Genomic DNA, 13764 nt, shown 5'->3' on the forward strand with positions numbered 1-13764 from the left:
CTGTGCACGCTCACCGCAACCGCCCACTGTTGCATCTGGACAGATGGCCTGCTGGCCGGGGCAGGGACGTGGGCACGGCAGCCCCGGACAGGTGCCAAAGCCTGGCCAGCCATCCTTCATTGAATACATTAACTCCCACACAGACCGGATGGCCGTGGGCAGAGCCTAGCAGGTTTGTGGGCAGATTGGTGGCCGCACAGCCAGCCTGTGGGACTTGCCATCTCTTCCCCACCGGACCCTGAGCAAGCTTCCTTTCTGGCCACCTTTGCTCTTGGCCCCCGCACTCGGATCTCATGCCACCCACTGTGGTGACTTTGAGGGGCATGTTTTTGTTAAGGCCATGGCTTCAGCAGCTGCCTGAGGAGTGGGCCGCCTGGACGCACAGCAGAGCCCACAGGAGACCATCCAGGATTGACTTATCAGAGGACAGCGTCAGGCCAGGCGAGGGCGCCGTGTCGGCCTGGGCCCCGCTGCTGCTGCGTGCCCTCCTGCCTCAGAGAGACGGTCTGTTCTAAAGGCTGCCGGCTCATGGCAGGTGGGCCTTGGCCACGGCTCCCATGCCCCTGGGCCCTCCCACACCCTCCTGCCTCATCCCCACCGCTCCACCCGGTGTGTCCCTCTCCTGTGCTGCTCCCATGGGGAGGCCAAGGGAGAAGGAGGGGTGGACAGCAGCCCTCACTGCCACCAGGTGTCTGCAAGCCTGGGAGCTCCTTGGGCGTGCCCTGTGCCCCCCATGTCATCACCCTCTCCTGGGCCGCATCCCCCTCACCTCCGCTCCAGGAAGCACCCCCACGGGGAGAGGCTGCCAGCTGCATGTCAGGTGCTCAGGGATGGCGGGGACGTTGGACAGGGAGGTAGACACAGGCATGGGTCTGCAAGTGGGGCGCACGGACCCCACAAGGCATTGAGCCCGTCCCAGCACTGCCCCGTGTGCGGGAGCACATGTATATATGTATCTGTGGGTTGACTGGATGTTTGTGTTTCTCACGGGCTGCCCTGGGAATGCCCAAGGCCAAGGGTGTGGGGTGAGTGGCCTGCCAACTTCTCCCAGCCCCCAGCACCCTGGGCCTGGACACCAGGCTGCTGCGGCCCTTTGTATATAGACACCGGTGCTTTGATTGGTCAAGATCTTTTTGTTGGATTTTTTTTTAAATGAGAAAACAAACCCACCTCCACCTCACTCCACCCCCTACCCCCCAGTGCAGTTGCCAAAGAGCCCCCTGGTGGTCTGGTTTAGGGTTGAGTGCACATCCGTGGTGAGCACCTGTGGGGACCCAGGCCTGGGACACCTAGCACTGGGGGTACGGGATCCTGCACTTCCACCTTAGATACGGGTCCTGGGGGTACGGGAGGGCAGAGGTGACGCGCCAGCAGGTGTCCCAACCTGCGAGGGCACGAGCTCATCTGTGATGCAGCACCCTTGTCATTAAACAAGTTGCAAGTTCACAGCCAAGGCTGCCATCTGTGTGTGTGATCTTCTGCGGGGGGGCAGGGGGGCCACAGGCTACCTCCTGAGGGCGAGGGACAGGGCCAGAGCTGGCACTGTGTGGAACAATGCTAACACCCGGCCTGGACAGCCCTGACAGGCCTCACGCCCAACCTGCCTCAACCAACACCCCAATGGGGCAGCCCTGCAGGGGGGTGCAGTGTGCGCCCCGAGTTGCCGTGTTGTTACCGTGAGGTGCTCTAAGGGGGTGGGCCTAGTTCACTGGGCTCAGGTTGGCAGTGAGGGCGGGAGCCTAGGGACGGAGGCCAGCATGGGTGTGCTGGCCAGGGCAGGGGGAGGACTGCTGCTTGTTGAGGGGAGTGCGCTTGGGTTTCCACGGCAGTGGAGAGCCCATTCCTGTCAGAACATGAAGGCAGAGGGGGCCCTGAGAGAATGGGGCGATGGTGAGGCAGTGGCCATCTGCCCAGTGTCCCTACGTGGCCCAGCCAGAGGCCAGCAGACAGGACGTGCTGGCGGGGGCAGGGGTGGGCAGGGCGCACCTGAGGTTCCCATTGTACTTGGATATCACTTTGGACGATAAAGGGAAACTGACACGAGTGTGGCAGTGAGGGTGCGGCAGCCCGGCAGAGGGGTTCAGAGGATGGTGGACGGTGGTGGTGGGAGGCATGGGGCGGGGGGCCAAGCATGGGATGGGATGGCCACGTCCCTGGGGCCAGAGCATGTGTTGGAACCAATGAAGGGGGAGGCGGAGGCCACCGTGAGGTGGGCATCCATCAGTGGAACACTGGATTGGTTGCTGCCATGGGGAGCAAGGAGGCACCGTGTGGTACAGAGGGGCTGCCGGGGTCAGGCGCCATGGCCACCCCGGCCGGTGGGGAGCCTGGTCTTGGGCCCTGACAGAAGACGGGCAGCCCGGTCCTTTAGTGCAGGTGAGCAGAGCTGAGTGTGTGGGCACCAGCAGACCCAGGCTGCCCTACCCGGGGGTAGCTGTGGCAGTGGCAATGACCCAGGCCTGGGAGTGAGTCATGCCGCAGGGAAGAGGGGAAGAGGGGGCTTTGAATCCTGACCTTCGAGGACAGGCCTGAAGTAGACCAGAGAGACCCCCGGGCAAGAGGGGCCGAGACCCTGAGGAGGACTCGGGCTTTTACCTGAGGGCTGTAGACTTAGGCGCTCACGGGCCCCCTCTGCTGCAGCAGAGAGTGGACTGTGTGGGGGTGCGGGCAGGAGTCGGGGACCAGGCCAAGACCACTGACGCGGCCACAGCAGGTGGAGGCGGAGCAGGGGGCGGGCGGAAAGTGAGCAGATCCTCCTGAGAAGGTAACATGAAAACAGTGGAGCCCCCTGCCCGAGGTGGGCAGAGGTCCCCCAGGCACGGGGCACAGCCCAAGGGGGAGGAGCCTCGGGAGGCCTGTACAGCTGGAGAGCGCGCGAAGGGGAGTGCAGGGGGTCCCCGTGGGCTGCAGGGAGGCTCGGCTGTCACTTGAGGAAGGTGGGCGCCCCAGGGCTGTGCTGAGAGGGGACCTGCTGTGTGGGGACCAGACCATGAGGAGAGACCTGGGGGAGGCCCTGGGCAGGCACACGATGACATGACTGTGGCCAAGAGTAGGGGCAGGCGGCAGAAGGCAGTTGGATTCTGGACGCTTTGGGTTTTTTACCATCTTTTTGTGTATGTGGTAAAATACATATAACAAAAGTAACTTACAATATACATTGGTGACATTTAGAGATTCCCAGTGCTCCCCAGCCACGCCCCCTGCCTCGTTCTGGAACATTCTCGTCCCCAGACCCGGCCCTCGGCCCTCAGCGGTCACTCCCATCTTCCCCTCCCCCGAGGAACCGCTCAGCTGCTTCCGTTGCGCTTTGCGTGTTGTGCACATTTCACACCAGTGGGGTCACTGTGTGGCCTGTGGTGTCGGCCTTCTCTCAGCATCACACTGTCATGTTCCCGAGGTTCATCCAGGTCCTCCTCTTGATGGCGTTGGGCAGACCTGCCACAGAATACCTCTTTAAAGTGTTAATGTGCACAGACGTCACTTTGAAGACTGCAGGGCTGCACCTGACCCGTGCCACGGTACTGTCAGGGTCCTCGTATGTATGCAAAAGCTGAACAGTGAATAAGGAAGCCCAAAGAAGAATCGATGCCTTTGAATTATGGTGTTGGGGAAGAATATTGAGTATACACTGACTGTCAGATGAATGAACAAATCTGTCTCAGAAGTGCAGGCAGAATGCTTCTTAGACGAGAGGATGGTGTCCTGGTTCCCTAGTGCTGCTCTGACAGGAATATACCACCAATGGGATGACCTTAACAAACAGGAGTTTATTCTCTAACAGTTTGGAGGCTTTAAGTCCAAGTTCAAAGTGCCAGGCTCTAGGGGCTGAGCGAAAGCCCCTCAGCCTTGGGGTCCAGCTCTGCCTCCTGCTCCTGGCCCACTGGAGCTAGAGGCATTCCTTCACTCAGACAGCTGCTGGCTGCTGAGGCTGACAAACCCAAGGTTGACAAGTAAAAAGGCACAGTCCCAATGTTACCAAATCACATGACAGGCCTTTAGTTCAAGTCCATTGAAAGTCCCAAGGTCAGTAGCGCATGTTGCTCAGCAATGACACGGCTACGTGTGGGGTTCACATGTGCCGTAAGCTAGAGACCATTCCCAAAGCTGTTTCTTATACACAGGAAGCAGACCACATCCCTAAAGCAGCTACTCAGCTGCTTGTGGTAGGTCCCACCATGGAACTGACTGCCAGTCTCATCATGGGGAGTAACTACCCCCAGCTGCCCAGGCACTCAGCCAGGCCCAGCCAAGTTGACACACAACCTTAACTGCCACAGATATCACGCTTGGTCAACAATAAGGTTACTGAAAAAGAGGAAGACCCTCGAAGAGACGGACTGACACAGTGGCCGCAACAACGGGCTCCAAACAGCAATGACCGCGAGGGTGCTGGGGGACCGGCAGGGTCGGGTTCTGCTGTGTGTGGGGTTGCCATGGGTCAGAACCTGCTCCCTGGCCCCTGACAACATGTCTTCCTTGTGTGGCTGGGCCACATCGTCCATCATGTGTGGACGGACACTTGGCTGGTTCCACTGTTAGCAGTTGTGACTGACGTGGTGGACATGTGGGTACCAGCATCATTTGGAGACCGAGATGATGAAGAATTGGGTGGGCGGGGATGAGGAGAGGTGGCAGGGGTGCCAGCATTCTGGCCTGAGCCCCCAGCAGGATGGAGTTGTCTCCACTGGAGAGGGGGGACATGGGGAAGGAATCTCAGAAATCGGATCTGGCTTATAAGCCCCCGCACCCACTCAGAGAAATGAAGCAGCTGAGACAAGCGGCTAGAAGGCTGAGCACAGGTCAGTGGTGAGTGGGGGCCCAGCAGATGGCCACTTCCCAGGCCCCACTGTCCCTGACCCCATCCACACCCAAACGTCGAGTATATGGAATGAGGCCCTCTCCCTCCAGCCTCTGCCCCGTGTGTGCACCCCCACTGGGGGACGGGCAGCAGCCAGGGTCAGGGCTGGGCCAGCCACCTTCTGTTGCCAGGACACGGGGTGGCCTTTGTTGCTGTCAACAATGGCCCCAGAGGCCTTCCTGGCCGGAGCCACTGGAAAGCAGAGGCAGCCATGGAGACCCTGAGGCTGAGGCGGCAGGCTGCCCGTCCCCTCGTCCCCCGGGGGACCCTTGAGACCGACTTTCCCGCGCCACTGTCCAGGTGAGGCCCCCGGCCCTGCCTGTGCAGAGCCTCCCCTGAATCCCACCCCGCCAGGGGCTCGGTCTGGCTGCTTGTGAAAGGCCGTCTAAAGTTGAGCTAAGTCCTCTCCCTGCCCCCCAAAGCTGGCAGCTCCTGAGTCTCCGACCACCTGGCTGATGTCGGGACCCCCCCCCGTCCCACCTGCTCACTAGCGGCCAGCCAGTCGTACACCAACACTCACAGCAGCCTAATCCACGAGGACAAAGGGTGGGAACCACGTGGCGTCCAACCACAGGCCATGCGGAAACACAGGTGGTCCAGCCACACGCTAGGGGGCATCAGCCATTAGGAGGGGAGGCCTGATAACTGCCATGGCCCAGGTGAACCTTGAAAACGTAACGCTCACTGAGAGGTCAGACACGAGGACAAGGACTGAGCAATCCGTTTTCGTGACAGTGATGCGGGAACAACAAGGTTCTGATCCCTTGTCCAAGTGGAGCCACCAGTCACCCCTACAGGTTGAAGTGAAAGAGATTCATTGAGTAGTGATACCCAGGGAGACACTTGCTTCTCTAAAGTCTGTCTCCCCGAGCTGGGCACAGGCTCGGGTTTGTGAAGGGAACTGGGCTAAGGGGTGGAGGGTGAGGGACGTTGGTAATGTTTTGTTAAGGGATGAGTAGTCTCTTCAAGCTTGGGAACTTTCTGTTGACTGTTCTGGTCCGTGGTGTAAAACCGGCCTTGGTCAGAATTGTTTTGCACACGCTTTGTGCCTGCCCGGGAAGATGAACTCTAGAGGGAGGGCAGAAGGTGGGAGTGGGCCCGCTCAGGCCTCAGCTTGCCAAGAATGTCCGCTTCCTCTTTTATCTTGGTTGCTCCAAACGCAGTGTCTGTCTTTTCAGTGCCACCTTGCCCCATAAACCACAGTCAGCAGCTAAAACGGCCCGTGGGGGAGAGCCGAACGCGCAAAAGAATATGTCAACAGAAACAGAATCCTAAGGGAGTTTACGGTCTATGAAAGGCTCAGCTATTCTGTTTATGTAGAAGGAAGGAGAGGGGAAAGAAAAAGAGAAAGTTAATCATTGTGATTAATGTCTGCTCTAACCATGGCTGCTGGGTTATACTTTTGCAATTTCTTCTCAAAAGGTTTCTCTGGTCTTTCAACACCAGGTTTAAGTTAGGCCAGTGTGCCGAGACAGACGCTGACTGTAAACTCTCGGGGGCTGGGAGAAGGAGGAATGAGAATTATTGCTTAATGCTTTCGTGACTCATGGGACAGCTGTCACCCACCAACATTTTCAGTCTCTTAGGTTTCTTGGGAAGCTGGTATCCCAATTTTTGTACATACTGCTGTGTGGCGGGGACCTGAATAATTGTGTGAATCTAAAGATTAGGGCTTCACCCCACCAATCCATCCACCTGAGTCCACTGGGACATGTGTCCCACCTAATTTTCCCAAAATCCTTATTACTTCAAAAAAAATCTTTTCTGTTGGTTTCAGCAGGTTTTTCATTACTGACGTAGTAGCAACAGAAAATTCAAAGCAGAACATCTTTGGTCATGGGAGGTTAAGGGGGCCTGAGGTTCTGTTTGGGACAGTGGAAACAGTGGGAGGACAGTGGTGGTGGCCGGCTGCACAGTGGGGCACCTCGGAGGCCTGCCTGCTGAGGACATCTGCGTCTCAGGAGCGCTGCCATACGGCTGCCTCCCCCAGGGAATGGCCCCTTGAGGTTTCTGCTTACGGCATTTCCCTCCAGCTTCCTCGGCTTTGGGTCGTTACCCTGTGTGTTTAGTTTTAACAGCACGTGGTCTCTAACGTCTTTAGTTTATTTTCACTTCCCTCTCTGGATTGCAGCCTTGGTGGCCTTGAGTCTCTGTTCCTTAAACCGCCCTCCTCCTGCTGCCCCGGGGCCTTTGCACGTCCTTATTGTCAGGCTGGGCTCCTCCTCTGGGAAGCCCTCCATACCTTCTCAGCCTTCCCTGGCCAGAGGCACTCCCTGTGTGGTTAGTTACATGGTTTCTCCTTTAAATGAGGGCTCTCCTAGAAGGAAGCCAAGAGGCCTGCACCCTCCTCCCTCCTGCTGGTCCCTGACAAAAGGCACAGGCTGCCCACCAGGTCCTTGGGGGGCCTGGACACCCCACATGATTTTTCTGCATCCCCAAGCCATGCCTCTAAGGCCAGGCTAAAACTGAACACTCGCTCAGACCCCCAGGGCCCCTCTCCCCCCAGCCAGGGACCCCATCCTACCCGTGCAGACCTCCAGAGCTGGGGCAGGGTGGAGGGCTTCCAGGAGGTAGGGATCCTTAAGTCCCTGAAGAAATCGAAGCTGAATGAAGATTTAGGACTCAGGAGTGGCCAGAGCCTCATGCCCCCGCACCCCGTGTCCCAGCGGGAGAGGCACTTGCAGAAAAACTTAAAGGTGCAAGGGGGTTCTTGGGCAGGTGTGCAGAGAGGAGGACCTACAAGGGGTCTCACCCTGCCAGCCAGGGGATGAGGTCAGAGGAGGGGCTTATGGCCATGGAAGCCCCTGCACAGAGCCCAAACTCACTCCCCACCCTGGGCAGGCCCTGGCACCCTCCCCTGCACCGTGAGGGCACATGTACCCATTTTGGAGCCGGGCAGACTAACTGGGCAGGCCCAGGGCCCAGCCACAGGCTCACCGCCATCCCACCTGGTCCCCCAGTGATGACTACCTGTCCCTGGAGGGCCCACGCTGGGCACCAGCCATCAAGCAGGCCACGCGCTGGAAGTATACGCCCATGGGCCGGGACGCAGCTGGCCAGCTGTGGTACACAGGCCTGACCAATTCAGACCCCCGTGATGCCTGGTACCTGCTGCCCCGAGCACTGGATAGCCCCAACCGTGCCGCCTACAGGCGCTGGCACGGATGCCACGGCCACCGGGAGCAGAGTCTGCCTTCACGTGAGTGCGTCCCCCGCCCCCTCCCCGCCCGCGGGCTACTGGGGAAAGGGACGGAGCTGAAATGACCGCTGCCGCCTCTGCTCCCACAGCCTACACCCAGCGCCTGCGGGAGTCCTCGTGGTACGACGCAACCATCCCCGCCCAGTATCAGGTGCCCGGCACCCGATGGGGGAGCCTGCTGTGGAAAGACAGACCCATCTGGGGGAAGGAATACGGTGAGGCGGGGTCCCAAGTCCTGTCCAGCCTCTACCTCCTCCTCCAGGGAGCCCTCCAGCCTGCCCCACCTCCAACAGGACTCTCTCAGCTGGGAACAAATTTACCCTTTGGGGAGAGCTGGGGGTGAGGGGAGACAAGGCCACCCAGGCTGAGGGAGGGGGGGACAGCCTGGCAGGCTCTGGTCCCAAAAGGGCCCCCAGAACCTGCCCCCCGAGGGACGTAGCTGGGACACAAGGCGGCCTCAATTCTCTGCCCTGCAGTGACCAACAGGGACAGATTTGGAGCAGAGCCACAGTTGCAGGCATCTGACTACGTGCAGTACCTGTCTCCGCCCCAGCGCCCGAGATACACGACCCAGGACTACCGGCAGTGGAACCTCGAGCCCTACTGCCCCTCGACCAACCTGCGGCCCCCGCCCATCTACGCACCCACATACTTATAAAAGCCATGCTGCCACCACCCCATCCTCCGTCTTTCTGCCCTCTCCCCTTGGGGACACTGGGGGAGCCCCGAGTGGCGTACATGGTTCACACCCTCGGCTTCTACCCAGAAAGTGGGAGGTTCAAATCTACGCAGAGGCACCTGGCCATCGACTTCCGGAACACCCAGCCCCTGAGGTCTCACACAGTTCTGGCACGCCCGGGGGCTCCGTGAGGAAGAGTCAACTTGACAGCAGCTGGTTTGGGTGGTTTTTTGGGGGGTGGATGTTGGGAGGCCGGGGCACCGACGGCTGGGGATAGAGCTCAGCTGAGTGGGCCAGCTGTCCCCGTCCCCCACCAGCTCTCCCAGCTCCGGAAGCAGGCCGGGATGCCTGCAGTCGTTCCACTCTGTCCCTGTAGACAAGAGTCTGGAGGCCACAGTCCTGGCCCGTGGGGACACTGTTTATTCACTTCTCAGTCCCTGTGCCCCAGTGGGCCCTCTAGACCACTGGCAGTCCTGCTGCCCGTGCATGGCTGGGGGTCCTGGCCCAGCCCATGACCTTGCTGCCTGTCTCTGGCAGGTTCCTGTGACACGCCACCCCCAAGGGCCCTGCCCGCAGGGTGAAGTTAGGCCTCAAGCGGGCCTGAGGGAGGGGGCGCCCTGGCCAGGAGTCAGGGATCCCCCAAACCCTGGCTGCCCACAGGACCCTGGGTATCAGAAACCTGGCTAGGTGTCCCCTCCATGACGATAAGCCATCAGAGTCCTGCCCTCACCAAGCCCAGGGCCAATCCAGGGTGGGAGAGTGGGGGACTCGGTGACAGTCAGATGGGGGAAGCCTCTGTGGAAAGGCCCCTCCTGACACAATTTGCATAACCGTGCTTGTATTTGCATAGAAACACACAGGGTGTGGCCAGCGTCAGGGTGAGGCTCCAGGGTCCCCTGCAAAAGAGAAAGGGGGTGGGGTAAAGTGGGGGTGGGGCCTGTGCCAGCTGTGCTTGCCGGGCCACCCTGATGGGTAGGGGAGCTAAAGGGGGTGCTGGGGAGGGCACTCACAGTTCCGCAGGCGGATGGGCCAGATGAGGAGGCTGCAGAGGGCCAAGGTGGCGGCCACGCCCACGCCGCCCGTCACCACCACCATCACCCAGTGGTAGAAGCCCACACAGGCGGTGCAGCAGAGCTCTGAGCTGGGGGCGAGGAGGAGGCCGCGGGTGAGTGGGCCCCTGTGGTGTGGCCCTTACGGGAACCCCGCCCCACCCACCACCCCAGCCCCAGTCGCCCACCACCTCCTTCCCCTCCTTCTCTCGCCCCTCCCCCACCCCAGCAGACTCAGCTCCATCCATCTGCCCCTCTGCCCCTCCCCTCCCACATCCAAAACATTAGCCGGTACTCTCAGCTCTGCCTTCAGATTTTATCCCCACAGCGCCTGCTTCCCCGCCCTCTGCCTCCACCTGGTCCAGCCCCATCACTGCCACCTGGACCAGGACAGTCACCTCTAACCTGGTTCCCAGTTCCGCCCTCATCCCCCATCTGTCCCCCCTGCAGCAGCCAGAGGGCGCCCGTGAACACCTGAGCCAGGGTGCTTCCCTCTGCTCCCAGCCCTCCAGAGCTCCTGCTCCCCTCAGGTAAAAGCCCAAGTCCTCCCCATGGGCCCACAGCACCCCAGACCTGCTCCACCCCCTCCTCACCTCACCGCCTCCTCCTCCTTGCTCCCCTTCCCTCCCTCTGCTCCAGCCTGCTGTTCACCAGGCCCGGTCCTGCCCCAGGGCTTTTGGACAGGCCATCCCTCCTGATTTGCCTAAAACCTGTCCTCCTCCAAGGTCTCAGCTCTGATGTCACCTCCTCAGGGAAGCCCTCCCTGACAGGAGGCCCCAGTGGTAGTCTCCTTGGCACTCATCACCAGTGTCAATGACACACTATGTAGGGTTATGAGAACAGCTACCAACCCCCAGCTCGGTGAGATCTGCCTCAGTTCTCAGCCCTGGGGTTCTGCAAGGCACAATTTCCATGGTCTAGAATCATCTGGGTCTGAAACCTGAGCTCTGTGGGTTTGAGTCAGCTGCTGGGTACTAGCCCTCCATCCCCACCCCATGTTCCTCTGGGTCCATTTGCATAGTCCTCCACCTGGCACACAACACACACCACGTTTGTTGAATGAACGAACACTCCAAGGTAGGAATGACCAGGCCTCTAAGGGCCTTGGCTAGCTAGGCTGTGAGTCCCAGCAGGGCGGGGACTTCTGTCCATGGCTGAGTCTGTGGACCCAGAGCAGAGCCTAGCACACAGCAGAGGCGCAATAAATCCGCACAGAATGAATGAACGAACGAATGGTTGGATGGATGGTTGGACAAATTAAGGAAGAAATGGAGGAATGGATGGATGGATGAATGACTTAGTGAATGAATGAATGAACAGATGGATGGATGAGTCAATAGATGAATGAACAAATGGCTGGATGGATGAGTTAATGGATAAATGGATGGATGGACAGACAGATGGACAAATGAATGAACGAATGAATGAATGGATGGATGGATGGACGGGAGGAGGGCACTGCCACTTACACGCAGGGATGCAGGCTCTGGATAGCCATGACTGCCAGCCCGTTGGCCACCTTATCTGAGAAGCTCATGGCACCATACACGAAGGCTCCGCTGTGCTATGGAGACACAGGCAGGGGGTAGGTGCCCATGGCCTCACTCAGGACCACAGCCTCCACGCCAACCCTGCCCTCCAGCCCTACCGCATGGGGGCCAATAAGGTCAGCTGTCATGGCCAGCGAGGTGATGAGAATGGTGGCGCAGCCTGCACCCAGTAACGCAGCCGCTGCATAGACGGCCGTGCCCAGCCCGCTGGCCAGCGCCACCCAGGCTGCGAAGGCGAGGATCACCAGGAGGCCGGTGAAGTAGGTCAGCTGCAGGGAGACCGGCCCAGCGTCAGGTGGCAAGCTGCTGGCACCCGCTAGCCCAGCACACACCCTCACCGATCTTCAACCCACCACGCCACTCCCCCCAATGAAGCAGGGCTGAGCTGGACACTCCCTAAGGGAACCCCCAGCCCTGCCCCATGGAATTCTACGATCCAGACACCAGAGGTTCTCAGAGCTCCGTGGAACCAACATTCCAATGGTGCTGCTCAATATGGGAACCGCCCGTGATTAACTCTACACGCGAATCCACTCATTAACTGACACTGCTGTTAGAGGGTGTTCGATTCCGACTCCTAGCGACCCTATGTGACAGGGCAGAGCTGCCCCGCGCGGTTTTCTAGGCTGAAATCTTTATGGGAGCAGAGCACCAGGTCTGTCTCCCACAGAGCTGCTGGGTAGGTTCAGTTAGCAACTGGGCACTTACCCGTTGTGCCACCAAACCAAAAATCAAACCCACTGACACAGAGTCGATTCCGACTCACAGTGCCCCTAGAGGACAGAGTGGAATTGCCCCAGAGGGTTTCCAAGGCTGTTGATCTTTACAGATGCAGACCGTCACATCTTTCTCCCACAGAGTGTCTGATGGGTTCAAACCACTGACCTTTTGGTTAGCAGCCAAGTGCTTAACCATTGGGCCACCACGGCTCCTTAATTTATTAGCTAATTAATTAAAATGGAGAATCCCGTTCCTGTTGCACCAGCCCCAATGCAAGCGCTCAGGAGCCACACATGGGTACCATATTGAACAGCACAGAATATTTCAGTTGTTCTAGAAAGTTCTAGGACTCTGCAGCCCTAGGAGTGTGAGGACTAGGAAGCTCAGAAGACAGGATTCCACAACTCCTGGCTCCAACACCCTGGGCCTCCCGAGGCAAGAACTCTGTAGAGTCTAGAGGAAACCAGAGCCACTGGGTCTGGGATCCCCAGGTCTCTGGGTCTGACTTGTGTGAGCTCCTGTCTGCAGGGCTGTCCCCACCCCTCAACCCCGGCTCCCCCAGGGCCCCACACTCACGTTCCTCCCGATGCATTTGTTGATTGGCTTCATGAGGAATGAGGAGAAGAAACCACTGAGGTACATCACTAGGGGAATGGTCGCGATGAACTTCTGTCAGGGCAAAGCCGGAAGGGGAGGTTTAGCACTGGCTGCCCTGGCCGGGGGCCATCCACCTCCCTGCCCCGCCCCCACCCAGCTCACCTTGGGCAGGTTGAGGGAGTAGGTGAGGTACATGGCTATGTAAGTCTGGGACAGGTTCACGATCAGCCTTGTGCTCATATACAGCAGGCCCACCTGTGGACAGACAGACCCAGGGATCAAAGGGAGGCCCTGCAAGCCAGAGGCCCTGACTGTGGACAGGGGCCTTCTCCACTCCCACCAGCAGAGGGCGCAGGAGGAGAGGCTAGCCGAGCGCCCACGCAGGGAAGCGGATGAATGCAAACAGGTTGCATCAAGCTGGCACAGAATCCTTTAGTAGTGACTTTCTAGTTAGTCAGGCAGAGAAGAGCACAGTAATTGATTAGTAATGTCTCCCATGGGTATGGAATGGAGGAACAGCTATGCATGCCACCCCTCCCTGCTTCCTGGAAGGCACAGCCCTGGCCTGGGGGGGAGTGGGACATTGACTCCAGGCCTTCATGGCCCTCCTTCCACCCATGTACCTGGTAAAAGGCCGGCTCCCTAAGCCAGTGTTTCCACAACAGCAAGGGCCGGGCGGGCGGGCTCAGCAGGGGGCTGTGTTCATCTGGTTCCTCTGGTGGGGGTCGGTGCCCCTCCCTGGTGCCCAGGTGGAACAGCAGCGAGAAGACGGCCCCGACGCCCACCACCACCAGGGAAAGGTTCTGGGAACCCGGCAAAAGAAAGGTCAGCAGTAGCTCGAGCCCCAAGTTTGGGGATTTGGGGTACCCCTGACCCCAGCTCACCCGAAACACTGGCACGTCTTGGACCCCCAGCTGGTCACCGACTTCCTGGCCGGGCCCCACGTGCGGGGAGCCCTGTAGGTGGAGCAGGAGCCAGGCAGCGCCGTAGACAGTGATGTTGGCCACCACGGTGAAGGCGTACCTGGCAAGGGGCGAGAAGCCTCAGCCCAGCCCGCTGCGGAAACCACACGCCACATGGGCACTTCCTCCCCAAGGCAGCCCCAGGCAGAG

General features: G+C 59.4%; 3 protein-coding genes across 3 annotated transcripts in view; 2 read left to right on the forward strand and 1 right to left on the reverse strand.

Annotated features, from left to right (window-relative positions):
• FZR1 (fizzy and cell division cycle 20 related 1) overlaps positions 1 to 2760 on the forward strand; it is a 14487-nt gene extending 11727 nt beyond the window's left edge. The window contains exon 13 of the mRNA XM_007951085.2: positions 2641 to 2760. Coding sequence (XP_007949276.1) covers positions 2641 to 2760 — 120 coding nt within the window. The remainder of the gene's footprint in view (positions 1 to 2640) is intronic.
• Positions 2761 to 5069: 2309 nt separating this feature from the next.
• On the forward strand, positions 5070 to 8715 carry CUNH19orf71 (chromosome unknown C19orf71 homolog). Its single transcript, XM_007951086.1, has 4 exons — positions 5070 to 5158; positions 7819 to 8057; positions 8147 to 8272; positions 8534 to 8715. The coding sequence occupies exons 1-4, from the start codon at positions 5070 to 5072 to the stop codon at positions 8713 to 8715; spliced, it is 636 nt and encodes a 211-aa protein (XP_007949277.1).
• Positions 8716 to 9609: 894 nt separating this feature from the next.
• MFSD12 (major facilitator superfamily domain containing 12) overlaps positions 9610 to 13764 on the reverse strand; it is an 11621-nt gene continuing 7466 nt past the window's right edge. Inside the window, exons 4-11 of the mRNA XM_007951087.1 lie at positions 13537 to 13675; positions 13276 to 13455; positions 12815 to 12907; positions 12632 to 12724; positions 11434 to 11604; positions 11255 to 11349; positions 9747 to 9877; positions 9610 to 9632 (exon numbers count right to left, since the gene is read on the reverse strand). Of these exons, the coding sequence (XP_007949278.1) occupies positions 9610 to 9632; positions 9747 to 9877; positions 11255 to 11349; positions 11434 to 11604; positions 12632 to 12724; positions 12815 to 12907; positions 13276 to 13455; positions 13537 to 13675 (925 nt within the window). The remainder of the gene's footprint in view (positions 9633 to 9746; positions 9878 to 11254; positions 11350 to 11433; positions 11605 to 12631; positions 12725 to 12814; positions 12908 to 13275; positions 13456 to 13536; positions 13676 to 13764) is intronic.

Source organism: Orycteropus afer, unplaced genomic scaffold, assembly GCF_000298275.1.
Source record: "Orycteropus afer afer isolate SDZICR_OR568_19922 unplaced genomic scaffold, OryAfe1.0 scaffold00291, whole genome shotgun sequence".
Taxonomy (NCBI): domain Eukaryota; kingdom Metazoa; phylum Chordata; class Mammalia; order Tubulidentata; family Orycteropodidae; genus Orycteropus; species Orycteropus afer.